The sequence below is a fragment of the Zosterops lateralis genome (genome assembly GCF_965231275.1).
Source record: "Zosterops lateralis genome assembly, chromosome: 12".
Classification (NCBI taxonomy): domain Eukaryota; kingdom Metazoa; phylum Chordata; class Aves; order Passeriformes; family Zosteropidae; genus Zosterops; species Zosterops lateralis.
In genome coordinates this window covers 13,828,157-13,854,583 of record NC_139772.1, presented here as the reverse complement: position 1 = coordinate 13,854,583, position 26,427 = coordinate 13,828,157, and the positions used below count along the sequence as shown (strand labels likewise).

Sequence of the window (26,427 nt, the reverse complement as noted above, 5' to 3'; positions counted from 1 at the left end):
AGCCCGGGGGCCGGGGTTCCCTGCAGTTTCCCGGCAGGAAAAGGCCGTGTCCCGCTGCCGGAGGTGGGTCCTGCCACACCCGCGTCAGCTCAGGTGAGGGGGCCGGGCCTGCCCGGGCTGGGGTGGCGGCTCCAGGCCTCGCTGCGGCGGCCGGGCCGGGCCGGGCCCTTCGTGAGGGGAGGCGGCGGCGGCGGCGGGAGCAACCCGGAACTGGCGGCGATGCGGGGAGCCATGCCGCCGCCCAAGGACGTGGTGAAGATCGCCATCCAGATGGTGGGAGCCATCCCGCAGCTCATCGAGCTGGAGCAGGTACTGCCCGCTACCCCCGCACCCCTCCCCGGGCCCCCGCCCCAGCTCACGGCCGCCCTCCCTCCCTCTGGCAGACCAAGCCGCTCTCCTCAGTGCTCAAGGACGTCTGTGATGCGTGAGTACCGCGCCCGCTGCCCCTGTTGATGCCTGCCCCGCGCCTGACAGGTGGTGACAGCCCCTGGCCGGGCTGCGCTGACCCGGCGGCTGCCGGCACCAGCCGAGCGGGGCTGCTGACCGGCCGCCCGTGCCCGCAGGTGGAGCCTGCCCAACGCCGAGCGCTACGCCCTGCAGTACGCGGACGGGCGGCAGACCTACATCACCGAGTCGGTGAGACACCCCCCGGGCCCCGGCCCCGCCGCGCCGGCGTGCACCGGCTCACCGGCTCTTTTCCTCCTTACAGAACCGCAGGGACATCAAGAACGGGAGCATTTTACGGCTGACCACCTCCCCGGTACATGCCTCTGCCCCCCTGTCTCCTCCTCCGCGGCGTGCTCTGGTGCTTCGTGCCCCTGCGGTGGGGTGCTCCGAGCCCTCTGCCTGCCTCCGACTGAGCTCGGGATGGCTCTTCTCTGAGCCTCAGACCCAGCAGAAATAACACAGGCAGGAGACGTGTCTCAGTCTTCATTTTCCCTCGGCAGAGGCTGGGGGAGTGTGAAGAGAAACTAAATCATCTTGAAATGCTTTGGACGTGGGGGCCGACTCATCAAGTGTTCTTGGTGTCATGCCAGTTTTACCTCCATCCTCAGTTCCACCTGCTCTGCTCTGATGGCTCTGTTTCTTGGTCCAGCTCCTTACTGGGGCTGCTCTAGCCTGAGACTCCTTCCAAAACTTGCACTTCAGCTCTTACAGCCACCTTCGAGCTTCTCACTGTCTTTCAATGAGCCCCTTTGGCTTGATTCTTTCCTTCTTGGTAGGACCAAGAGGCAGAGCAGTTGTATGTCGGGATCCAGAGCAAGAATGTGGATGTGAAGACTGACTCACTGAAGAAGCTTGCAAGCCTCTCCCAGGATATTACCTTTGCTCAAGAGTTCATCAGCAGGAATGGCTTAAAGCAAATCTACTCTATTGTGGAAGAAGGGAATGAGTGAGTATCAGGACAGGACTTTCCTTGCAGTCCTTGACTTTTCTTTTCCCTTGCTAATGCTGCTTCAGCTCCAAGCAGGATGTTGGAGTGGACTCTGTGTTCCTGACTTGTTGATGCCTGTACTTGGCTGTGTCCCTGCATGCTGGCAGCCAGGGGAAGGTCCCCACAGATAGGCAGTCCTGACTCCTTGTGGATGTGCCCAGACTTGAATCTTCCATCCCTTCTCTGGCTGGGTTATCTGTAGCCTCATGGGGTTTGCTACCAGGAAACCTCCTGTGATCATCTTGGCCTGCAGTGCTGTTCTTCATTCCTGCTACCCTGAATGATCCCTCTTCCCAGAGGTTTTAGCTGCAAGAGATTTGCAGAGAGCTTGAGAAAACCCTGGTTGCCAAACATCACTGCCTGTGTGACTTTTTCAGGATGTGATGGTGCAGCTCCTCTGAGCTCCTGTCACAGAGAATGTGGAAGCAGGCAATGCAGCATGTTTCTTGGAAGTAGAGGGAAGGATATGGGGTGGTTCAGCTTCCCTGAGGGCTTGCCTGCAGTGATCTTTGTACCATGGTGATGCAGCTTTCCAACTACTGAACTTCCCCTGCCTTGACTTCCTGGAGAAGTTCCTAGGATGACTAAGTGAGAGTCAGATTTCTTACCCAACAGTCTCTTTCCTTTCTCCTGCTCACTGCTCTCTTCTCTAGCTGTTTCTAACGTGCCCACCAAAGTTCAACTGCAGAAACATCACCATAGGATGGGAGTGGGGTTTCTGAAGCCATCCTCACTGTTCATCTGTCCCTCCAGTACAGGAGAGATGCTGGCTCACACCCTCAAAGCCTTCACAGAGCTGATGGAGCATGATTTTGTTTCCTGGGAAAATCTTAGTACAGTCTTCATCAAGAAGGTAAGAGTTTTCTACAGTGTCCACAGTTTGTGCCTGTGGAATTCCTTGTTATCCTTGTGCTTCAGGCTCAGCCTGCCACTGACAGATGGTTTTGTGTCTCATAGATAGTGAGTTATGTCAACATGAATGCAGTGGATGCATCTATCCAGCAGCTCTCCTTGTCTATCTTAGAGAATATGGTGCCTACCAGTCGCTTTCTCTTTGAGGTGGTCAGGAAAGAAGTGACGTTGGACCGTCTTTTCACCCACCTGCAGGTGTAAGTGGAGAGGCCAGAGCACCATTGTCCCCCATCCTCAGAGCTGGTGACTCTCACACCCTCCTGCTCTTCCTCCCACAGGACAAATGCCCAGCTGCAGCTGAAGGCGATGGCTCTGCTCATTGCGCTGCTGCTGAGCGCGACCGACGCCGAGCGGCAGGTCAGGGGCACCACGGCAGGGTGGTGGCATTGCAGAGACCTGCAGGCGCCACAGTGCCTCTGTCACTGGGGTGCTCTGCTCACAGCCCTCAGCTGTCAGGACTTTTTGTCTCAAATGACAGAAGTATCACAGCTGGTGGTGGCACAGTGACTGTGGTGACCCCAGCCCCTGGCGCATCTGAGCTCTCAGGGTGGGCCTCTCCCATATAATGGGCCCTTGGGCAGCTGGGTCCTCTGCTGTGGGGATTGTGCTCTTTGGGATGGCTGCAAGAAGTGCCCAGGGATGTTTAAAGCCTATGTCCTCACTCTGCCTCCTCCTTTTTTTATGGGAAATAGTGGTCTGCTGAACTGGGGAATGTCTCACAGCCTTTTTTTCCCTAGGACATGATGGACTACCTGAGGGAGAAGAACATCAGGCAGTTTATCCACAAGGTGAGGAGTTGGGGTTGTGCAAAGGTCTGCTTTGTGCTTCATTCTCTGTCCTTTCTCCCCAGGCCCTGTCCTCTGAGCCCCAACCTATGGTGACCACACTTGGCTGAGTTGCCTGTGTGCCCCAAACCCCTTCCTTGAGAACACCAATGGGTGCTGCTCTGCTGGCACCCACCTACCCAGGGTTGCACCTCCATCTGCTTGCAGTTCAGTGCACACAGATCTTGCCCAACCCCAAGAGGAGTTTCCCAATTCCCAACACTCCTTTGAGCAGCAGGATCTGCTGGGATTTGGCTCTTGGGTCCTGTGCTTGGACTGGAAGCAGCAGCATGGGGCAACCTTCTGTCTCATGATCTCCTGTAGAACATTATCCACAGCTCCGAGCCACTGGGGGATGAGATGGCCCATTATCTTTACGTGCTGCAATCTGTCAGCCTCAACCTGTGTGAGCATCGCATGAAAATGTCCATGGATCCCTACTCACAGGTCTGGGCCTACTCTCCTTGCAAGTTTGGACCTGATCTCTTCCACCTGCGGAAGTAGTTCCCATTTGGGTGAACCCAACACATTTGGGTTTGCCCTGGGAGAACCTGCTTCTCTGGGGCTCACTGGCATCCCCTCCTCTCCACTCTCCCTCCAGGAACAGCGGGATCTCCTCCAGTCCCTGCGCCAAACTGCTTTTGAGTCCGAGAGTGAGGTGCCTGCTGGCAGCTTCAGCACCGAGCGCCGGCGATCCCTGTGTGCCAAGGAATTCCGCAAGCTGGGCTTCCTGGTGCGTTCCCCCTGCCTCCCCTCCCGAGCCCTGTGCTGGCTCCACCACATGGCCTTGGTGGCACCTTCTGATGGCCCCCCTAAGCCTGGTGTCCCTGCTGATGTTGATGGACCACTATGCAATACCTCCCTTCTGCTCCCTCGGCACTCTTGAACAGTGAGTGCTGTGGAGCTGCTGTGACTCAAAGGCAAACCCCATGGCTGTGCTGGGAAGATGCTGATGCTTGAAGGACAAAGCAGCAGCTGCTAAATTGCATCATTTGTGTCCTCTTAGAACAACAGCAACCCAGCAGAGGATCTCCGCCGTGCCCCACCAGGACTCCTTGCCCTGGACAACATGGTGTATTTCTCCAGGAACACCCCTAGTGCCTATAGCAGGGTAGGTGCTGTGCTCTCCCAGGGAACTGCCTGGTGGAAAAGTGCTTATTTTCCTTTCCTTGTGATCTGTCCTTGGCCACACCCAGGAAAGTGTCCTACTGTTGCTCTTTCAGATGGAGATGAGTCCTTTCTATGGGTAGGAGAAGTCATTTGAGGCCAGTGCCTCTGAAGGGTCCCCATAATTTTTAGGGGTTTGCTCACAGCTTGGTTTCCAGGCCTTGAGCAAACCGGGGCAGTTTGGACAAAACCAGCAGGGCATGAGCTGTGCTCCAACCTGCAGTGCCTGTGACCAGCTCCCACACTGCCACAAGGGAAGGGGGAGGCTGGGGCTGAATTTTGGGAAGAGTGGCTCACTTGTGTTAGGGATGGCTTCACTTGTTGGGGGGACAGCTTGACTAGGAATGCAGGAGGAGCGTGGCATGTCTGACACCCACTGTTGGAGCAGCCCTCCACATCCATGTAACATGAGGTCATGGCCCTCTTCTCCAGTTTATTCTCGAGAACAGCAGCCGGGAAGACAAACACGAATGTCCCTTTGCTCGAAGCAGCATCCAGCTCACCCTGATACTCTGCGAGATCCTGCACATTGGAGAGCCATGTACGTGTGCCCAAGCTTGTCCCTGCCCTGCTGCTTAGGGGACAGGCTGCCAGGGCAGGGGACTGCATCCATGTGGCCACCAGGCTCTGGCATGGCTGACAGCATGGGAAGGGGATGTAGGGCTGGGAAGTATCCAGGTTTCCCTGGACACTGAAATCCCTTGGAGAAACTGGGGAGTCTGGCTTCATCTGTCCTTCTCACCACAGGCTCGGAGACGGCTCAGGCCTTTTACCCTATGTTCTTCGGGCAGGATCATTTCTTTGAAGAGCTATTCTGCATCTGCATCCAGCTGGTGAACAAGACCTGGAAGGAGATGAGAGCAACCCAGGAGGACTTTGACAAGGTGAGGTGGATGCTTCTTCCCTGGATGGGAGTACAAATTCAGGGATTTAGAGAGTGTCACCAAACTGGAGTTGACGTTCTGGGCCTGGCAGGTGATGCAGGTGGTGCGGGAGCAGATCACCAGGACCCTGAACCTCAGGCCCACGTCCCTGGAGCTATTCAAGACCAGAGTGAACACACTGAACTACAGTGAGATCTTGAAGCTGCGGCAGACGGAGCGGCTGCACCAGGAGGAGACACTGGCTGTGCCTGTGCTGTGAGTGGGCTGTGATGGGGGCCTGAGGCAGGGACAATGCTATCAGGCTGGGAGGTCAGCGAGCACCTCTTGAAATGTCTGTGCTCCTCTTGTGCTGGCTTTCACCCCAGGGAGCTGCGAGAGAAGCTGAAGCCGGAGCTCCTGGAGCTGATCCGACAGCAGCGCCTGCTGCACCTCTGTGAGGGAACCCTCTTCCGCAAGATCAGCAGCCGCCGCAGGCAAGGTGCGTGCCAGGACCCTGCTTCAGGGTGGGGGGCCTGCCAGGGAGGCAGAGGCTTATTCCCATGTCCCCTGCCACCGGGGAAGTCCCAGTTAATCTGTGGGAGTAGAATGCTTAACTCTCTGGACAGCTGGTATGGGCTAAACCATGGGCTGGGAGAAATGGGTAGTGCTGATAAGGGGGCAGCTCCATCCCCCTTGGGAAGGGCATCTCTGGTGGGGGAGACTGAGAATTTCTTATGGCTCTTCTGCTGCAGACAAGCTGTGGTACTGCCGCCTGTCCCCCAACCACAAGGTGCTGCACTATGGGGATGTGGAGGAGGGGGTGCAGTCTCCCCCCATCGAGAGCCTGACAGAGAAAAGTAGGTGATGGAGGGAAAGAGAGGGTGGGAAGGAGGGAGGGGAGACCTCTAATAACCTCCAGGTTAAGACTGCCTTAAGGTGGGAATTGCCCCTCTGCTTGGCTGCTGCATGGCTGTCCCAGTTTCTGCTGGTATTGTGGGACTGGGAGCTGTGAGAGTTCAGACTGGGGCAGACTGGCTTCCCAAAGGGTGCTGCAGAGTGCCTTGAGCCCCCTACCCCAAGCTGTGGATGGCTGTGAATCCCCACATTTGGGTTGTACTGGGCTCTGTGCATGGGGGACCTGAAGGAGGGGGAGAGGGAGAGGGAACTCATAGCTCCTCCGCTTGCCCCAGTTCCTGTGGCAGACATGAAGATGCTGCTGGTAGGGAAGGAGTGTCCACACACAAAGGAGAAGAGCTCTGGGAAGCAGAACAAGGTCAGCACCTCACACCCTATCCTGTCCAGCTGGAGATGGGTTTTGGGAGTGGGTGGATGGTGGCAGGTTGCGTGGTTTCAGGGACAGAGACCTCTTGGGTCTCCTGGAGTCAGAGGAGGAGGCTGGATGCAGCTCCTGCTCTGAACCTCACCAGGGCTGGGAGGAGTCCAGCTGAGAAGCCCAGCTATCCCCTGTGCTGTCCCTGCAGGATGTCCTGGAGCTGGCCTTCTCCATTGTGCACGATGTGGAGGAATACTGTCTCAACTTTGTTGCCCCCACCCGGTACGAGGTGAGCTCCAGGGGCCTGCAGGGGTGGCACACAGTGCCTGAGATGTCTCTGCCAGGGGACAGTAGTCAAGGGAGTGAGCTGTGTGTGTCCCTGGGGGTTGGAGGCCACAGCAGGGGAGAGATGAACTCTCTGGCTGCCCAGGGCTGGTGCCAGAGATGCCCATGCTCTGCTTCCCCAGTTCTGCCTCTGGACGGATGGGCTGAATGTGCTTCTGGGCAAGGAGATGACAAGTGAGCGAACACAAACAGACCTCGATGTCCTGCTGTCCATGGAGCTCAAGCTGCGGCTCCTGGACCTGGAGAACATCAGCATTCCCGACGACCCCCCTCCCATCCCAAAGCCCCCTAGCAACTTAAACTTCTGCTATGACTTTAGCCAAGCAGAGCAGTGAATTCCTCCCTGTGGCCTGTCCCCACCCTCTATGCCCCTCAAAACCAAGCCCCTCCCTCCAAGCTCTGTCCCTCATCTCTGGCCCAAAGGGACAAGGCCAGGTGCTGACTGGGGGCTTGGGTGTCCCACCCTTCACTGCCTGTGTCCTGCCCTCCTGCAAGACCTTGGGAATTAGCCATCAAGCATTAGCATTCCTGTTCAAGGGAGGTGACCTGGCTGCTCTGCCCTCCTGCCATGGGGAGGTGAGATGAAATACTCAAACCTCTCTGTGGTGGCACTGATTCCCTCACACTGCAGAGAGGGCAAGGATGTGGACTGGAATAAAGGTACAGGCAGCCCTGGGATAGCTGGAGGGGGAGTAACACTACAAAGGTACGAATCTGCACTGCCTCACTTTTGCCATCGGTGTAGGGGATCCTTCTTTCTGGACAACAAAGTGTTTAGAAGAAGGATGGAACACACCTCTCCATTAGGTTTGTCAAGCAGATGCCATCTCCAGGGCACAATGTACCTGCCCTGCCAGGTCCCTCCTGCACTGAAAGGTGTCAGGAAGAGACCCTGGTCTGCCCTTCGTGCCAATTCCAGTGCCTTCCCCACCTGGGGCGGATTCTTGCACACTTCAGCCAAGCTGCTGCACTACTGCACCACGACAAGCTACCTCCTCCCCGGCCCCACAGCCCCCAGCCCAGTGCCTGCAGCTTCTCCCAGGGTGTTGTGCTAACAGCCACAGACCTGTAGGGATACAGCCGTGCCTCTGTCTCCTGCGTATCGGGACAATAAACACTTGTGGACAACTCGGAGCCGTGTCCTTTCTGAAAGTTTGGGGAAGGGCTCACGCTGCCTTAGGGTCAGAAGGGGCCAGAGTGGTAAGGCTGGGATGGCAGCTCTGGGAGCATGAAGAAGCTGGGAGGATGGCGGGTAAGATCTTGTTCCTGGTGTTGAGGTGCAGGGTCAGTCAAGTTCCCTATAGGTAAGACTACAGCTAAGGCCATTTCCAGCCTGGGAAGGCTGGCAGCACTGTGGATGGTCCCGGTCACAATGCTGAGCAACCTTTCTGTTCCTTTGCGTTGGTACTCGCACAGTGAAGAAGTTCTTCCCAGTCTGTTTGCCCAGAAAAGGTGTGGAGTCTCCCCCCGTGTATATATTCAAAAACCGCTTCTGGGAGGATCCCGCTCGAGCAGGGAGGTTGGACCAACTGAGCCTTTCCAACCTCGCTATTCTGCGATTCTGTGGGAGGATCCCGGGCTCCGGCCCGCCCGCCCCGGGCTCTGCCTTTCCCCGGGCTCTGTCCCGCCCCGGGCCCTGCCTTTCCCCGGGCTCTGTCCCGCCCCGGGCCCTGCCTTTCCCCGGGCTCTGCCTTTCCCCGGGCTCCGCCTTTCCCCGGGCCCTGCTTTCCCCGGGCTCTGTCCCGCCCCGGGCCCTGCTTTCCCCGGGCTCTGTCCCGCCCCGGGCCCTGCCTTTCCCCGGGCCCCGCCTTTCCCCGGGCTCTGTCCCGCCCCCGGCCCTGCCTTTCCCCGGGCTCTATCCCGCCCCGGGCCCTGCTTTCCCCGGCTCAGTCCCGCCCCGGGCTCTGCCTTTCCCCGGGCTCTGTCCCGCCCCCGGCCCTGCCTTTCCCCGGGCTCTGTCCCGCCCCCGGCCCTGCCTTTCCCCGGCTCAGTCCCGCCGCTTCCGGTGCGTCACGTCCGCGGGAAGCGGAGCGGGAGCCGGCGCGGCCATGGCGGTGAGTGCGGGGCCGGGGTTGCGGGGCCCGGGACTCCGGGGAGACGCTGACCGCCTCTCTTGGCTCTGCAGCCCAAGGGGAAGGCGGGCACCAAGGGCAAGAAGCAGATCTTCGAGGAGAACCGGGAGACGCTGCGCTTCTACCTCCGCATCATTCTGGGAGCCTCCGTGAGTGCGGGCGGGAGGGCCCGGCGGGGCGCGGGGCCGGGCCGGGGCGGGGCGGGCAGACAGGGAAAGCCCTTCCGTGCTCTCTCCGCAGGCCATATACGCCGTAGTGAACCTGGTCGTCTTCTACTCCGCCGCCTCCGCCTGGACGTGGGTGAGCGCTGGGCACCGTGTTCTGCCCCCCGGGGGCACCTGGGCTGGGGCCCGGGGCCGTGGCCGTCGCAGCTGACAGCGGCTTCCCTCTTGCAGGTCGCGTTCTTCTTCAGCTTGGTGGTCTACGGCACCAGCTACCGGTCCATGAACTCCATGGCAAAGCCGTCTTTCACAGACGATGGCAGCCTTGCCGACGGGGGAATTGACCTGAATATGGAGCAGGGGATGGCAGAGTGAGTGTCCACACCCGCACGAGTCCAGGTGAGCAGGACCTGCTGCCTGAGCGTGCACGCAGAGCCAGGAGAGGCTCCCGAGGAGAAGGCTGGGCCTCAGCTCCCTCCTCAGCTTGCCCACTGGCGTGGGCATGAGGGGAGCTGGAAGTTTGTAGCCATTTTTTCTCAGAGTGTACCTTAACTGTCCTTATTACCTGGACACGTGGCTTGGTGTGCCCCAGTCAGGAGCCACCACGTGGGTGTGTCAGCCTGGCACGGTCACTGTCCATAGGGCTGAGCTGTAGAGGTAAGAGATCAACACGAGTTCAGCAGGACTAGTTTACAATCATCTTTCAGTTAACAAACGCTGCTGCAGCACACAGTGACAAGTGTTTTCTTTTTAAACCAGCACAGCAGGTAATGCTGGATAGAGCACAAGGGCACGTGCTGCCAGTTACACCATCCTGGCTGCACACTGGCCATGTCTTGAAATGCTCTACACACTAAAAATTCTTGCCTCTGTCTCAGCCAGTTCCTGTCACCTCCTCAGCCATTTCGGTTCCCCATGCTTGTGCATTCTTTGTGTCCTTCTGCAGACAGCACTGAGTCTCTGCCTGTCCAGTGTTCTTGGCACCACTGTAACTGTCTTTTCCTAGTGAAGGAACACCAGAGTATTAGAGGAAACACAACAGTAATTCCTGCAAAGCACTGCTAAATAAAATAAGGAGACAGCAGTGCTAGTACAGTGGAAATACCTTCCAGATTTACATATTTTCCAACAGTGAGCCTCAGACTAGTTACAGAAAATTGCCAGGTAGTCGTGGACACATCAGGGTTTGTTCTTTGTCTTCCTTGCCCTCAGCCTCAGCTCATTGGTCCAGCCTCAGCTGGGAATCTTCAGCATGTGCTCAGAGAGGTGCTGGGGTCCTTGGCTTCTTCCTCCCATGTCTTTGGCCTACAGTTCTAGGTTTACCTCTGTCCTTCCCTTGCTGCCAGGCTTTTGAAGAAGCACAGTGGGGCCTTGTTTCCAGCTGAGCCCTGTGTTGCATCAGGTGTTCTCAGGCTGTCAGGGTCATATATTGATACATATATATAGTTTTATTAATGTAATTTTTGATTTTACCTGGGGATGTTATCAGCTGGCAGTGGGGAACAGAACCTGCTGTCTGCAGGGGATGAGCTCTCATCTTGTGTTTGGTTGATGGAATGGTACTTTTTCTGCCTGCAGCAGGAGAGACTCAGATGTCTGGTTTAAGAGACTCAGATGAGGGACAAGGTGGCCAGGAGGAGACAGGGTGTGACCTGTGAGCTTAGTGCTTTACCTCCTCTTCATCCTGTAGTGACTTCATTTCCCTGCTGGTCAGCCAAGTGTTTTGCTCCCATTTTACACTGGTTTGGCCCTCTGGAGGGGAATTGCAAAATATTTTGAATGCCTTTTTAGTGAAACCATGTGGGACAGTTAAAGAGGGAAAATACATGCCTTTGATGTTTGGGATGTACTCCTGATTGTGGGAGATGCCTCTTGGAGTTGTGCAAGGCACTGAGACGAGTGCCTGATAACTTCCCTCTCTGTGTGTGATGGTGCTGTCAGGAGAAATGACTGACAGGAGGTAGTACAGGCATCCCAGTACCTGCTGTGAAAAGGTGACAGGCACAGCCGTAGCACTGCTGCAGTTCTGGATGCAGATGTACTTCCCTTAGTACTCAGGCACAGAGGTTTTTCTGCCTGAACAATTGGGGTGGAGTTTATGACACATTAAAATGAATTAATGCTTATCTGAGTAGTGGGCTGTGCAAAACACAGGGGAGGCAGAGCACTAAAAACAAAACTTTCAGAGCTGAAGTTCCCATCTTTACCCTGTACCTCTAAATTACCTCTCTGGGGATCAGGGAACCACCGTAGGCTAGCAGGTACTTCAGAAAGCAGCGGATGTTTCCAGTGTCTTAGCTGAGCATGCCACAGCTGATTAATGCTGCTCCTTTGGAGCTGTTTCTGGAACACTGTGAATTTCACGGCATTTCTCTCAAATGGATGCTTTGTGTTGCTGTGGGGTTGAGGAATGCCCATCTTCATGGTCTCTGGGAGAGCTGGGTTTGGTGGGAGCTCTGCCTTCACCCCTCTGTGGCCTCTGGTAATGCCAGAGGTCATTAAACTCTCAGTGTCTTGTGCTAGAGCTATTGATGGTAGATTCTGCAGTGTCTTGAGTCAGTGTTGTTTATGCCATAGTCTTTGTTTTCTTGTCTTTGTTCTTGGATGTGACTCAAGGGTTTTTTACTCCAGCAGATGATGATTTAACCAGAGTGAGAGTTGGCCTTTTTTCTAAACCTTCATGGCACTCCCCAGGGCTTGTGTTGAAAAACTAATACCTGTTTACCTCTCCTGGGTGTCAGATTCCCCCAGGGTGGTGGTTGAGGCGTGGGCAGCTTATTCCTCTCTAGCTGCTCTCAGCTCTGCCTCAGGCTGGCATGGAAGAGCTGGAGTCAGATAAGCAGGAGGGGAGGAGGAGCCGTCTGTTGCTGTAGCTCAGCTTGCCGTGTGCTTGTCCTTCAGTGACCCCAAGCGTGTCTGTCAGCCTGTGAAATGGCATGGGGAAGATTCATGGCTCCCTTCAGCACAGCCAGTCGTGAGGAGTTACACTTTATGTCATTATAGGTGTCAAATCAGCGGTGCTGGCTGCTGGTTCAGCTGTGGGGGTGGGGGCTGGTTTTGTTGCTGATTTCCAACCCCCAGCAATTCCTCAGCTTTCTCAATGTCGTTTTTTCAGAGGGAGAGAATTTCTTTAATTCATCAGAGTATTTTGCTGTTGTTTGTTTACTGCTTTGATTCTTCTAGATAACAAGTGTGTGGCAAAGCAGGGCTGCAGGGACAGTGCCTGGGTTGGGCAGGGTCACTCCCCTGAGGCAGTCCAGACTGTGCTGGCAGAGGAGCTGCCATGTTTGGCAGAGGTTGGAATGAAAGCTTAATGCTTTGCTTTTCTTCCCTCAGGCACCTCAAGGATGTGATCCTGCTGACAGCTATAGTCCAAGTGCTGAGCTGCTTCTCGCTCTACGTCTGGTACTTCTGGCTCTTGGTAAGCCCCAGCTCCTGCTGTTTTCCAACTTGGCCTGCATTGTTGCTGTCTTTCCCCATCTTTAGGATGGAGGGCATTATTTATCCATTTCATTTCAGTGTCTTGTTTCAGGTGTGAACTATTTTCTGCTGTGTTTCTTTAATTTCCTTGTCAAATCTTGTTTAAAAATGAGGCTGCACAAGGCAAAGAAGTCCTGATCCCTCTGGGTCAACTACGGGAAAACTAGGCTGGCCTTTGTCTTTCCCTCTGGTCCCATGAAAGAGCAACAAGCAACATGAGGCAGGTCAAAGCTGTCTTGGTGCACAGAGTCTCTCTGTGTCTGTAACAAACAGTGTTTCTTCTTGTTTGGCTCTTTCAGCCTTTCAGTGTGGACCAAGGCTGGGATCTGCTGGACACTGTGCCTCTGGGTAGATAAAATGCTACATGCTTTCATTCCCTTTAACACACCAAACTCTTTCTGCTCCTGAAATACTTGTCATGTATCTCCAGCTAAAACTGCTTGTGCAGAAGGAGAAAAAAAATCTCCATTTAGTTTAAAAATCCCACATTTGCTTTGAGGATATCCCACAAAGGTACAGAAGGCAATTGTGGGAGCATGGAGAGTTATCCCAGTTCAGTCCTTGATGTCATTTCAGTCCTCACCCACAAATTCCTCTCTAGGTGGCCTGACAGAGGGCAGCCTAGACTCAGCTGTCCCCTGGAGACCATCTGGATTGCCTTTTTCATAAATTCAAAGAAATGTGAGTGTGTTTTCCAAAGGAAGGAGAGGCAGAATGTCTGGAAAGTTGGATCCCTCTGGGTAATTCAGACCTGATGCTGGGACTTCCGTGTATGAAGTCTGAGCGCTGTATACGTTCCTCAACCACAAAATGAAATCAGGCCATTTATTTTGGACGCCCGCCACTGCCTTTTATTTCCGTGCACCCTGAGGTGCCTCTGATCCAGCTGCTTTGTCTCTCTCAGAAGGACCAGCCCTCCTGCCCGTAGCTGCCCTCAGCCAGTGCTGTCCTCAGAGTGACTGAGTTTGTGCCACGTGTGTTTTGCAGGCTCCGGGGCGTGCTCTCTACCTCCTGTGGGTGAACATCCTGGGGCCCTGGTTCACAGCCGAGTCCTCGCCCGCCGCTCAGGAGCCCAACGAGAAGAAGCAGCGCCGGCAGGAGCGCCGACAGATGAAGCGCTTCTAGCCCTGGCTGGGGATAGATCAACACCCTCTCCCATCTCCATGCTGTTATTTCATCAGGGATGCGACCAAAACCAATCCAAAACCACCGCAGTAGCTCTGTTGCCCTCTGTCACTGCTGCCATTCCGCCAGAAAGGCCGCAAGAGACTTCCCCTGGTTGGGCCTTAGCACAGGCTGAGGCCTGGCTCCTTGGGCTGACAAGGGGGTGAGGCTGGGATGTGTGTAAATATCTTTTTAAAGCAGCGCTGTATCATGTTCAGCGTTGGGGAGTGCAATGTTGGAGGAAATAGTACAATAAAGAGCAGAGTCTTAATTGACCATGCTGGCAGTGGGTTTGTGCAGGGGAGCTGTGGAAAGTGGCAGCATGTTCTTGGAGAGCTGGACCAGAGAGGAGCAGAATCCCCAGAGATAAATGCTCTCCTCCTTTCCCAAGCTTGGTTTGTGCTGCCCTGCCTGCTACAGCTTCTGTACCCTGTGGTGAACTGCAGCTGCCCTGCAGGATCAGGAGTGAGGGGCAGCCAGGGATGCTGTGAACAGGGCTTGCAGCCAAACTTGGAGCTTTTGGGATTGAGCCTGAGTGCTCTGGAGCCACAGATTGGCCTGTGCTACCTTTGCAGGAGCTCAGTGGGATGTAAGACAAGAAGCTGTGGGGTTTGTTTTGTTTGGGTTTTCTTTGTTTTTTTTTTTTCTTAAGAGGGTACTCCCAGGGGTGCCATGACTGCTCCAGAGCTCGTGTTAAGAGACCAGGAACAGCTCAGGGCAGTTTTTACTTCTACCTGCTTTGATCTACTGATGTCCCTGTCCAGTATGTTGTTTGTTACAGTCCATGACCCCTTCCAGCCCCTGATGCACCAGCTTAGACCATGCAGTTTTGCCTGTGCCAGCAAGAGGCACAGTGGGTGTTCACAATGGTGCCAGCCTGGCTTTTGATGCTATCCATAACCTTTTGCCCACACATCTTTTCCATTACATCACCTTTATTTCACGCTTTTTCCTAACATCGAGCCCAATCCCCACCCTAGTCCTCAAAGCCAGGCAGGGTGGCTGTAGTTGGGGTGCAGAGCTGGGCAGAGATTGGCAATGCGGGATTAAATCCTTCCTGCTGCTGCTGGGGGACATGAGGGAAGAGGTAGGGAGTGGAAAAGGTATCCATAGGGCAGTCCAGCCCTTACTCCCTGCCAGGCACAGCCCAGAGCCCCCAGCCCTGTCTGCTGGCCCCAGGTGGGTGCCCCCACAGTGCAGGGAGCAGTCCTAGTACCCTTTATAGAAATCTCCCCATTGCAACTCCCCCAGCACAGCCTTCTGCACTTGGGGACCAGCACAGCGCCCCAACTCTGCCCTCGCTCTCCTTGAACCCTCTTCTCTGACTCCCCAAAGCCATGTGGAGCAGCACAGCCATCCCCAAAATACACAGGGACGATGTAGGGGACACATCAACACAACCACACAGGCCCTTGGCCGCGCTACCCTACACAGCGGTACATGCACAGCGCCCGCCTCGGGCTCTGCCCTCTGCTCCAGCCCAAATAAATACCCAATAAACAGCACCAGTTACACCCTTGGGGTGCTGGTTCAGGGGGGTGCCCCTCAGTCAGGCAGCAACTGCTCCAGCTCCTCCTCATTCAGGCCATTGGTGGTGACAATGTGATCCAGCTGCTTCATGTACCGCTCCAGATCCTGCATGAAGTGGGGGATGCGGGCCTTGTCCAGGACCCCAAATTTCTTCAGCCGATTCACATCTTCATAGGAGACCTGGCAGGAAGCACGGAGATGATGTCAGTCCCCTCATTCCAAAGCCTGGCAGGTGCCATGGGGAGCATCTGGTCTCCTTGCAGTCCCCCTGGATCAGTCAAAACATTCCTGCCACTTGTGGGGAGGCAGTAGGAGAGCTGCTGGGGGTGTGGGATTTGCAAGGATTTGTGGGTTTGGTAATTTTCGGTCACTGCAAGGACAGGTGACAGCAGGACTGCTGTGGCCAGGAGCCAGAAAGGCTTAACCTGCTGGGTTAAGCCTCTTCCAAAAGGTCTCCCACAGAGGATTATGGATTGTCCTGTCCTTCCTTGCATCCTACCCAGCACAGCCTTTCCCTGGTACACAGAGACCCATAAACACAGGGCATAAAGACAAAGAGCTGAAGGGTTGCCAGGCAAGGGCTGGTTTTTGGGAAGCCATGCAATTGAGGGAGCCTGTCTCAGATCAAGGGAACCCGTGTGAGCTTTGGGATGGGATTGTGGGATCAGCCACTCCCTGCCCCACCCTCACCCTGGCTATTACCTTTCCAAGTGCAGCCAGCAGTGGGAAGTCGATGGTCTGGCGATGGCGCAGGATGCGGAGAATCCCATCCAGGTACACCTGGTCCTTACTGAAACAGCCTGGAACAGCAGGAAAGGCCTGGGAGAGGGCTCCTGGCATCCCACCACCCTCCACTTGCCTGAACCACAGGCATTTGCTAACCACAACAACCAGAATGAGGGCACTGCCCACAAGTGTGGCAGTGCTCAGGACTGCTGAGTCCCAGGGGATGAGCACTGGGGAGGCAGCCAGGTGCAGTAAGAGCCACAAACCCCACTGGGATACTTTCACACTTCTTCCCAAGTAATTTTTTAAAGGATAAACCACTGCAAGAATCCAAATGTATCCACAGTAATGCTTGTTTTTCCTCTCCTTTGCCTGCTGCTTCCCCAAGAGCTTGTGCAAGTCGCTACCACAGGACAGGGAGAGTGGTGCTGGAGATGGAGCGGGATGTGGGGACTGGGTGCTGTGGCTGTGTTGGAAGGAATGGGTTAAAAGCAAAACACTGATCTGGAGGACTGTAAATTGCTCAAGTGACCTTGCACCTGGGTGTAACTCTTGATAAGCTTGTGAACAGCAGGCTGGTGACCCTCTGATCTTGTGTTCCTCTACCCAGGTGTTGGGTGTTGTTCTGGGGATACCCTAGTTAGCAAGGTAAGGCAAATAAATTTACTTTTTGTGTTCTAGCCATGAACTTGTGCCTGTTCCGGCTGCCTATGCCAACTCACACTCTACAGGACTGGTGATGCTCAACCTACACAGCAGGAGAACATACCACACTGTTTTTTCTTAAAAAAAAAAAAAAAAAAAAAAAAAAAAAAAAAGGAAATATATTAAAAAAGTAAATAAAATTCTTCCCAGAACTCAATTCACAGCCCCAAGCGGTACCTGGCTGTGAGGTGTCCGTCTGGCCCCGCTTTGCCCGCACACAGTATTCCCACCGGACACCAGCGTCCTGGACATACTGCTCCAGGTCCTGGAAGAGGGCAGAGAAGGAGAGGCGGCTGGCCCGCTCGATGGTGTAGTAGAGCAGGGCTGCTCGCCACAGGAAGGGCTGCTTGCGGAACAGGACGCTGTGCAGGCTGGCCAAGCCTTCCTCCGTGGGGTTGGCGGGCTTCAGGCTGTACTGCTTGCGGCCCTCGGAGCTGTGCCAGGGCTGCCGGGTGTTGTTGACCCCCCGGATGTAGTGGGTGCCTGGGGAGAGGGGACAGGAGTGAATGCTCACAGGAGAGAATGCTCACAGCATCCCCCGCTCTGCCCCCACCCACAGCCCCCCCAGCTGACCTATCTCGTGGCGCAGCATCCCCTCCAGCCAGTGCTGCCGGGCTCCGGCCAGGTTGATGGCCAGTGTGGGCCGGCTGTCCTCCACCATCATCACTGCTTGGGACAGCAGGTCATCGGTGAGCTGCACCACCACCTGCAGAAGGAGGAGGCAATGGCCATGAGCTGGGTCTTGGCTCTCAGCAGAGGCTGAGATGGTGGCAGATGGTCAGAAAAATCCACTGACACCACGGATGGCACTGTTTGGCACTGCTGCACCATCACTGGGCTGTGCTGCAGCTCCCCAAAGGAATGACAGACAGCAAGAGCCACTGGGGGTGGGGGGGGATAATGAGAGGAGAGAGATGATCTCATGCAGGGATGAAGTAGCTCATTTAATCTCTTTACAGCCAACAAAGCTGAGCAGGCACTGTGGGGGGAGCAGGCAGCTCCTGTGCAGCACCCTCCAGCACCCCTCTGGCTCCAGCATCACTCTCAGCTTGCTCCCATTGGCTCCCCACACTTTGGTGGCCATACAGGATGGACATCCTCTGGAGACCTGCCTGGTCCCTCTTCTGCATCCCCACTGGCAATGGGATGGGGCAGTAACTTTATGTAATAGTAAGTAATGGGCCATCAAAACAACCCCACTCTGAACACCCAACAGCACCAGTGTTGTAATGGCTCTGCACCCCCTAAGAAACACCTCCTGAAGGATCCAAAGCTCTGGCTCCATTTTCATGGACTCCTCCACGGATTCCCCCATTTGAGGCTTCAAGATATGAAAAGTGAGGATGGCTCCATGCCAGCCCACCCTCACAGGAGGAACTGAGTGGCCACAATTCACAGCAGGGATGGGCATTGCATGTGTAGAACTACTCAGTATCCTTATACAGAAAAAAATGGTATTTTGAGAAACCTGGCTATCACAGATGCCGGAGCCAAGAGAGCTGCTCACCAGAAGTTAATGTGCCAGCCAGCAGCCCTTTCTGACCACCTGACTTCAGATCTGCAGCAACTCAAAGCTGCAGCATCACCAGAGGAGAGTGGTCCCTGGGAGGTCCTGCATCTGAGGTTTGGCAGTGGCAAACCTCAGGATAGCAATCAAAATCCCCTACATACCTATTAACTCTGTAAACCATCTGTTATTTCATAACTGACACTTTTCAGGATGAAAACATGTGCTTGTGTTACTATATGACAATTCTTCTCTTACTAAAAAAAAAGAGAGGAGACTGAATTGGTTTGCTTTAAGTCAGATTTATTATTATTATTATTATTTATTGTGAAAGCCAAAAGTGCAGCCTAACAGAGTCCACTGCTGGGCAAACAAACAGTATAAAATACTTACAGTGCAACTACTTACCTGGGTTAAAATACACCAGTGTGAAAAGGAATCCCTCCAATGCTGAGACTTGTCAGTTCACCTCTGACTCCTTGTGCAGAACCAGCCATCCAGGAGCAATGGAAAGAGACTCTGGGCAGTGCCATTGACCACAGCTTCTTATGCTGCCCACTGCAGCCTTCCTCCTGCTACAAAATCCTGCTGAGCAGCACCACTTGCCTTGTTTTGGGACCCTCCAGCTCTGCAGATACAACCAGGGCTGCAACTCCAGCCAAAGAGCAGGAGCACCAGCTCTCCAGGTCTGTGACCTCTTTCACTCTGAGCAGCATCCCCAGGGCATCCTTGTGGTCCATGGTTTTGCTCAGCTTTTGTGAATGCACTGATGACAAAGAGCTCATCCCAAGGAAACAAGGGAAGGCTTCTGGTGATCCTCGTGGCACCAGGCTATGGGTTCCTGTCTCTCCCCATCAACCTGACACTGCTCAGGACCTCTGACACCGAGCAGGCAGCTCAGAGGTAGAGGGATGCCATTGGTAGGAGCCCAAGAGACACTAGCTAGCACTGCTTAGGCTGAAAACACTCCACAACCCCAAGGATTGCCATGCAGCACTTACCAATGGGGCCAGGTGCTTCTCTGCTGCAAGCTGTGAGCCCACTGAAACCCATACAGGAAACCACTGGCAGCATCCTGTCCTAAGTCAGAAGAAAAGCAAGAAGAGCTTCAGGATCTGCAGCTTGGACCCAAACAATGGAGCTTTTGAGGGCACAAATTTAATTACAGCACAAACACTTACCCAGGAGCGCGCTGCCTGCGGTGCTGGAACGTGGGATCCTGCCTTTGCTGGTCGGTGCTGGGGACAAAGGGCAGCTGCAGGGGCTGCCACCAGCGTGGCCACACTGCCTGCCAGCACTGCCCGTGGGCAGGGATGCACCAGCTGCTCGTGCTCTGGGCTAATGCTACCCCCACACGAGTTTCTTCTCTTTCAAGCAAGCCATCATGATTAGTATGTATCAGGGAAGCAAAGGGCACGGCAGATCAGACAGGGCACAGATGGTGAAAGTCAGGAATCAGAGATACAGGTGCAGGGAGGGAGATACACGCCTGAAACTGCACAGTTCCCCAACAAGGTGTGAGATTATCAGAGATGCAGAAGTTTCAACAAGTTTTGGTCCTGCACAGGGAGCAAGCTGTGCCAACATTGCTGTATTGAGAGCAGGTGAAACCCTTCTCTCTTCCCTACCCCAGACACATCCAGCAAAATTTCCATTGGATAGAAAGGAACAAACCAATGCTTTCATTGTTTTAAAAGCACTTATCAAAGGCCCAAGATAAAACAGCCACGCCGATGTGCAAACAGTGACTGAACCCTGCATTGCCTTGAATCACAGAATGTCCTGAGCTGGAAGAGACCCACAAGGTTCATTGAGTCCAACATGTAATATCTCTGAGCACAGGGGCAATTACACAGGGTTGGAAGGAAGCCAGTTGTACACCAGTATGTAATGGTTTTCTGCCCAGCCAGGACTCAATTAATGGAGAAGAGAGTAGCTGAATTTAATCAATTAATAAACCCAAGAGACAGAGCTCAACTAGCAAGTTATAAGTGCAGGTCTGTAGACTAGCAGCTGCTTAGGTATTGGGACTGGTTCTGAGCACTCAAAGGCAGATGAATTATAGGGAAACATCTGCAGAAATCTGTTCTGTCCCAAGCAATGGTTTAAGAGGACCAAGATGCCAAACCCCAGGAACACCCTCAGAAGGCATCAGGGCAAAACAAAGGTGTTTGAGGAGGAAAGGAATATCCTTGGGCAGGAAGGACCTCAGGGGACCACTTATTCCTGCTTTTGCCTGCATAGAATGCACTGGGTACCACTGGGTGAGGTGATGCTTTGGAGAAATGCTCATCAATAACCCTCTTTGGAGACAGAAGTGAAAAATCAAAAGTAGGAAATAGAGTGTGGCCAAGAAGCAGTGGTGAGGAAGCCCCCCCACCAGCCAGCACTGCACAGTCCCTGCCCTGCAGCCAACAAAGGGAGCCCTGCAAACCAACCCATACAAAGCCAGGTCCAGAAATCCTTCTCAGACCTTGAACCCAGGACAGTTCTAGCCATGTTTTGCCCACATCTTGCTGGCAGAAGGGGAAAAAAAAGGCTGTTTAATGGCAGCTGTGGGATGCCCCATGCTGGATGCTACAGGGGGCACAGAGAAACCAGGTTAGGAGATGTTGAACTTCACCCCACATGGCTACTGTTGTATCTTAACCACGTATTTGCCAGCCTTAAAACCCAAGCCTGGGGTTTCAAAGCACCATAACCTGCATGTCCTGCAGGATGGCAGGAAATCTCTTCCCCTGGCTTTGTTTTCAGACATGTGGGTTAAGGCAGCTGCCCTCCCACTGCCAACAGCAAGACATAACTTCCCAACACTAACTGATGCCTCGTGCACGCAGCAAAAGGCTCCTGGCATGGCCTTGCAGACAAGCAGCAGCAGCTCCCTCTCTCTCAAGCACAGAAGGGAGATACACATGGAAAACACCATGGGAAGTTTGTGGGGAACCAGCACCCATGTCCTAAAGCCAGGGAATGGTGAAGCTGGAGGTGAAAGGACACCACTGCTCAGAGCAGAAAAGTTTCCTCTTTATAACCAAAACATTTCTTAATCTGAGTCCTTTTAATCAGAAAATAAGCATTTTGCTGTGTTTTACAAGCGATAAAGCAGGGACACAGATTACCTCTCCCACACAGCCTTCCTTCTGCATGTACTTTCGGATCACAGACCAGATCTGGCACTTGCTCAGGAGCCTCCCTCCCGTGGCCACCTCGAAGCTCTCGTAGGTCCCGTACTTCTCCAGGACAGTACGAATGATCCTGATGGCCTGTGGCATGCAGAAAGTACAAACATAAGCACAAACACCTCCCCTTAGGCTTACAAATACAGTCTAAAATCCCACATGCAACACACCCAGTGAAGGTAACACTGATTAACAGCTCTAAAATACGATGTGGTTTTGCACAATCTAAAAAACCAAAGAGACTGAGTGGGCTGGAGGTGGCCACCAGGACAGAGGACACTTCACACAATCAGCATGACACACAGCATATACTTTCTGCTTTTTGCCTCCCTTGCAGGCATCTCTTGCAGAAATGGGGCAAAGCAGAAGTGAAACTGCACTGTTGCGGCGTGGTTAAATCCATGATTATTTTCAATCTTTTCTGCTTTCAGTTCTCCTTGCAAACTCTGGTGCCTGCACAAAGATCTCCAGCTTCTGAACTTGCTTTTTACTCCCAGAGTTTCTTACTCCAGGGCTGAATTCCAAGCTCAGCAGTGAGGCTGTGCACCACCCTCTGCAGTGATGCTGCTTCAAACATGGTCTCAGCACCACCAGGCTGCTGTACACCCAGCAGCCTTCTCATAAAAGCATCACGTGCTCCATTATTCACATTAACATTTATGGAGCATCTATAAAATATGAACATTTATTAGCACATTTCCTCCCCCAAAAGTGTGCTTCCACTGCAGACATTTTCAAGCAATTATGTTCTCCAGTCATTGGAATATATATTAATATATTAATATTATATTAATATTATATTAGTACATCTTCCAAAGCAGATGACTTTCAACCAATTCTGGAGTTTTTCCAGCAGTTTTATTGCATCTGCAAACCTGGCTGGGCTGCTGTCAAGCTTCCAATTGCTCCCAACTGTTGCCCCTCCCTGGTCCCTAAGGTTACCCAGGATCAGCAGATGGGTGCTCACCACCAGTACTGATGCTCAAATCATCTAACACCCCATAAGACAAGAGGAAATGGCTCAAGTTGTGCCAGGGGAGGTTTAGGTCAGATGTTAGAAAAAAATTCTTCATGGAAAGGGTTGTCAAGCATTGAAAGAGCCTGCCCAGGGCAGTGGTGGAGTCACCATCCCTGGAGGTATTTAAAAGATGTAGATGTGGCACTTGGAGACGTGGTTTAGTGGTGGCACTGGCAGTACTTAAGTAACAGCTGGACTTGATCTTAAGGGTCTTATCCCATCTAAACAATTCTATCATCCTAAGAGGGGCTTTAGGTCTGCATCTGGTGAGCAACCTCCTCTATCCCTGCAGAAGGTCCTGATTTTCCTTCCCTGGGCAGTTTTCACAGCTGGTTTTTATTCTCAAGTTACTTAATGTGTCTTTCCAGGAGAAGCTGTGCACAGTTTTTCTGTTAGTTTTGTTTTCTGGGGGGTTGATGTGGTGGTTTTTGGTTTTTTTTGCTTTGTTTGCTGAACAATCAGGCTTATTTTTACAGCACTGCAAGGTACCTTGAGCTGACCACAGCAGAAAAAGGACCTTTTGTCCTCCCACCTCTGCTCAGCCACTTGCTCTCTCCTCCCAGGGGACCCAAATCACTGAGCCAAGAGAAACCCAGCACAGCTGGTGCCCAGGAGCAAGACAACCAGACAGCTCCTCCCAGACCTTCAGAGCACATCCTGGTAAGTAAAATTCCTCAGATTCCAAGTTTAATGTTCTGAACATCTCCAGATCCTACACCCACCATATGCAGTGGGATAACAAATCCTCCAGCTCTGTGCTGGTGCCATTTAAATTCATATGGCAAACCAGGGATGTGATCTCCAGGCTGATGTGCCTCCACAGGGCTGGAAGAATCCCCCTGGCTTATTTAAGTTGTCTGTTAAGAAAATAAAATACCTCCCAAGCACATGCAGAGCAGCTGGAAGCAGGGAGGTGGTGTTGGTTTGTCTGTTCATGTCCAAGGATGCTGACTTAGCAAAATGTCTTATTTATTTAATCTCCATGATTAATGAAGGTCTTTGAAAATAAAAGCAGTTTATTAAGAGTTAGCTGCCAAAAAAAAAAAAAGCTTCCCAAAATAAAAGAGACTGGAAGGAGGTTACTACAGGGCAAGAGCAGAGGAACAGTGCCATGAATGCTGTCCCAGAGGAGCGCCACCGGAAAACCTGGAGAAACATTGGCAGAAACACTCAACACTTCATATCTCTTGCAAAAGCATCCAGGACCCACAGTGGTTACAAATCTTAATTCCATTCATTCAAAGCACTGCCCAGAGAAAAATAATCTCAATTATTCATCTTTTACTCTGCTGCACGCCAACTGCACCAAAGGAAAAAACACGGGGTGAAAGAGCTCTGAGCAACTCATTTTACTGCACAACTCAGGGAATAAAATACAGGAGGGAAATGCCAAAAGCTGGTGAGGTCTTCGCAGGCGTCAGAGTGTCTCCCCTGCAAGAGCCTCACTGGCACCAGTTTATCTGGGGCAGAGGTACTGTACACACTGGGAATGACAAACTGCCTAAAAAGTTGTTTACAGAAAGGGCCCGAATCATCTGGATAATAATCCAGGCAGACACATGGGCAGTGATGTGGGAATATGTAAACATAAAAAAACTCCAATAAATAAATCAGTGAAGAAGTTGTTATTTGAACAAGTAACTCCCAACTGAGAGGTGCAAAGAAAGACCTCTGGTGTGCCAGTCTGAATTTGGGATAAGAGGGGGGTTTTATCTGCTCACTTGTTTGTGTGGCAGAAAGGATGCTCTTCCTAGAGGCAGGATGCTCACTCCCAGGTGCAATCTGGTTTTGGGACACGGCCAGGCTCCCAGCTCCAAGCACAGGGTGAAGGGACAGAGCAGCTCTACTCCTGCATCCACAGAAGGCTTGTTTGTGGGCAGAGCACCCTGAAAGCACACTCCTGCTTCTTTCCTCCTGTTGAATGACCAGGACCTGTTTTCTAGTGCCATTCCCATGGCAGAGAGCAACTCGGAAATGTTTCAGTAGTGTATAAGCCATGGAAACAGTTAAGCAAAATAATACAGACTTCTTAAGTGGAGTCTACACCAATTAGTATCATGACTGACCATGTTTGCTTATGCTTTAAGGATGCTGCTGCACTGGACAACCTTTAGGCCTTCCAGAAAACAATCCAGACTTAACCACAAGGTAATCCAGGCTAAGGAGCACTTCTCATCCTGTTACCCATGTGCTCCAGCTCCTTTGCTGCTATTTCTACAGCAACAAGTGCAAAAACATACCAGCAAGGTGTCTCTGATGGAGCACAGCTCCCATTATAAGCAGGAGCCAGTTTCATCATAGAAACACTGACTGGTTTGGGTGGGAAGGGACATTTAAGATCATTTAGTTCCAATCCTCCTCCATGGGCTGGGACACCTTCCACTAGCCCAGGCTGCTCAAAGCCCCATCCATCTGGCATCGCCCAGCACCAGCATGGCCCATGTCACCATGGGGCATGTACCATTCTTCCTGCAGGTGGGTGAGGTTACTGACACCTGAGGTTCAAGAAATCACCAGGTTAGTGTACTGAAGGCAGGATACAAAAGGTGTTAAGGGGAGAGGGATCAGGCAGCTGCTGGGAAGGAAAGAGGGCAAGGTTTCACATGGACAAAGGAGAATGGCCTTAAATTGACTGAGGGTGGTTTTAAGCTGGACTTTAGGAATAGATTCTTCCCTGTGAAGGTGACGAGGCACTGGCACAGGTTGCCCAGCGCTGTGGCTGCCCCATGCCTGGAAATGTTCAAGGCCAGGTTGGGTGGGACTTGCAGCAACCGATCTAATGGAAGATGTCACTGCCCACGGCAGGGTGTGTGGGGCAATTAGGCGAGCTTTAAAATCCCTTCTAACCCAAACCATTCTAGGACCGTGGACCATCTCCTGGCCAGCCCCACCACGGGGCAGTCCCACCAGGACACATCCCACAGCCTCGCACCAGCCCACGGCCGAGCCGGGGCCCCTCCTCTCTCCTCCTCCTCCCAGGCCGAGCATCCCCCCCCGGCCTCGCCTCACCTGAGCCACGAATCGGTCGGAGGCGGCCCCGTACTTGTCCAGGACGGCGGCGGGCACCGGCTCCGCGTACTCGAACTGCGGGTCGTAGGCGAAGCTGGCGCGGAAGAAGCGCTCCCGCTCGGCCTCCACGTTCCGCGGGCGCAGCGCCACGAGCAGGCAGGGGCTGCGCCGCCCGCCGCCCTCGTCCCCGCGGCCCCGCGCGATGTGCGGCAGCGAGGCCGCGGCCCGCAGCCCCCCGCGCCCCGCCGCGCCCTCGCTCCGCCGCGCCCCGGGCCCGGTCTCGGAGAGGCGGCGGGTTCCCCGCGAGCAGCGCGGCGCGGGGGGCGGCGGCGGGGAGGGGCAGGGGCAGAGCGGGGCGCCGGGGCCCGGCCCGCTCGGTCCGCCCGCCGCCCCCGAGCCCATGGCCCCCGAGCCCGCGGCCTCCAGCGCGGCACCTCCGCCGCTGCGCCGGCCCCGCGCCCCGAGCACGCGCCGCCTGCCGCCAATCGGCAACGCGCCCGGCGCGCCGCGGCCAATGGGAGGGGAGCGCTGAGGGAGACCCCGCCCCTCCCCGCCCCGCCCCGCCCCACGGCGGCAGAGCCGGGCCCGGCCCCGAGCGCCGCGGTCCGCAACGGGGGGCGGGAACAGGCACGGCAGAGAGCGGCCCCCGGGCACGGGCACGGCAGTAGTCCCAGCTCCGATGGTATCGCCAGGCCCGGAGGCACAGCCGGTCCTGTTTGCATAGCTTGTCCTGGCTGCATTGCTGCCTCGGTTGCATGGCCAACCTCAGCTGGCAACCCCAGTGTCACCACATTTGCATTGCCGCTCCTGGCTGCATGGCCAGTCGCAAGCTGTATCGCCACCCTGTTTGCATCTCCAGCCTCGACTGCATCGCCACCCCTAACTTTGTCACCCACCCCAGCTGCGTTGCCATCCCCCAGCTGCATCACCAGTCCCAGTTGCATCTCCAAGGCCACTTGTATTTCCATCCCAGTTGCTCTGCCAGTGCCAGTTGCATTATGCTTCAGCACCACCGACCCTGGTTATGTCACCAACTCCAACCACATTGTCACCCCAT

The 26,427-nt window shown here is 54.1% G+C and overlaps 3 protein-coding genes across 3 annotated transcripts; 2 read left to right on the top strand and 1 right to left on the bottom strand.

The window, feature by feature from the left end:
• Nucleotides 1–162: 162 nt before the first annotated feature.
• Nucleotides 163–7,939, top strand: ELMO3 (engulfment and cell motility 3). The gene is made up of 20 exons (XM_083869996.1): nucleotides 163–309; nucleotides 384–424; nucleotides 564–636; nucleotides 710–760; nucleotides 1,224–1,393; nucleotides 2,189–2,288; nucleotides 2,393–2,544; nucleotides 2,626–2,704; nucleotides 3,085–3,135; nucleotides 3,496–3,618; nucleotides 3,773–3,904; nucleotides 4,178–4,282; nucleotides 4,771–4,879; nucleotides 5,086–5,222; nucleotides 5,314–5,477; nucleotides 5,588–5,700; nucleotides 5,954–6,058; nucleotides 6,392–6,474; nucleotides 6,683–6,763; nucleotides 6,942–7,939. The coding sequence occupies exons 1-20, from the start codon at nucleotides 220–222 to the stop codon at nucleotides 7,152–7,154; spliced, it is 2,172 nt and encodes a 723-aa protein (XP_083726122.1). The 5' UTR covers nucleotides 163–219; the 3' UTR covers nucleotides 7,155–7,939.
• An 887-nt stretch (nucleotides 7,940–8,826) lies between these two features.
• On the top strand, nucleotides 8,827–13,972 carry TMEM208 (transmembrane protein 208). Its single transcript, XM_083870463.1, has 6 exons — nucleotides 8,827–8,873; nucleotides 8,945–9,040; nucleotides 9,132–9,191; nucleotides 9,287–9,423; nucleotides 12,389–12,473; nucleotides 13,520–13,972. The coding sequence occupies exons 1-6, from the start codon at nucleotides 8,868–8,870 to the stop codon at nucleotides 13,655–13,657; spliced, it is 522 nt and encodes a 173-aa protein (XP_083726589.1). The 5' UTR covers nucleotides 8,827–8,867; the 3' UTR covers nucleotides 13,658–13,972.
• A 663-nt stretch (nucleotides 13,973–14,635) lies between these two features.
• On the bottom strand, nucleotides 14,636–25,885 carry MATCAP1 (microtubule associated tyrosine carboxypeptidase 1). Its single transcript, XM_083870441.1, has 6 exons — nucleotides 25,371–25,885; nucleotides 21,284–21,427; nucleotides 17,231–17,363; nucleotides 16,835–17,140; nucleotides 15,929–16,026; nucleotides 14,636–15,406 (listed from the first exon to the last, which is right to left on the bottom strand). Exons 1-6 carry the CDS (start codon nucleotides 25,770–25,772, stop codon nucleotides 15,242–15,244), a joined length of 1,248 nt encoding a protein of 415 aa, XP_083726567.1. The 5' UTR covers nucleotides 25,773–25,885; the 3' UTR covers nucleotides 14,636–15,241.
• Nucleotides 25,886–26,427: the final 542 nt, after the last annotated feature.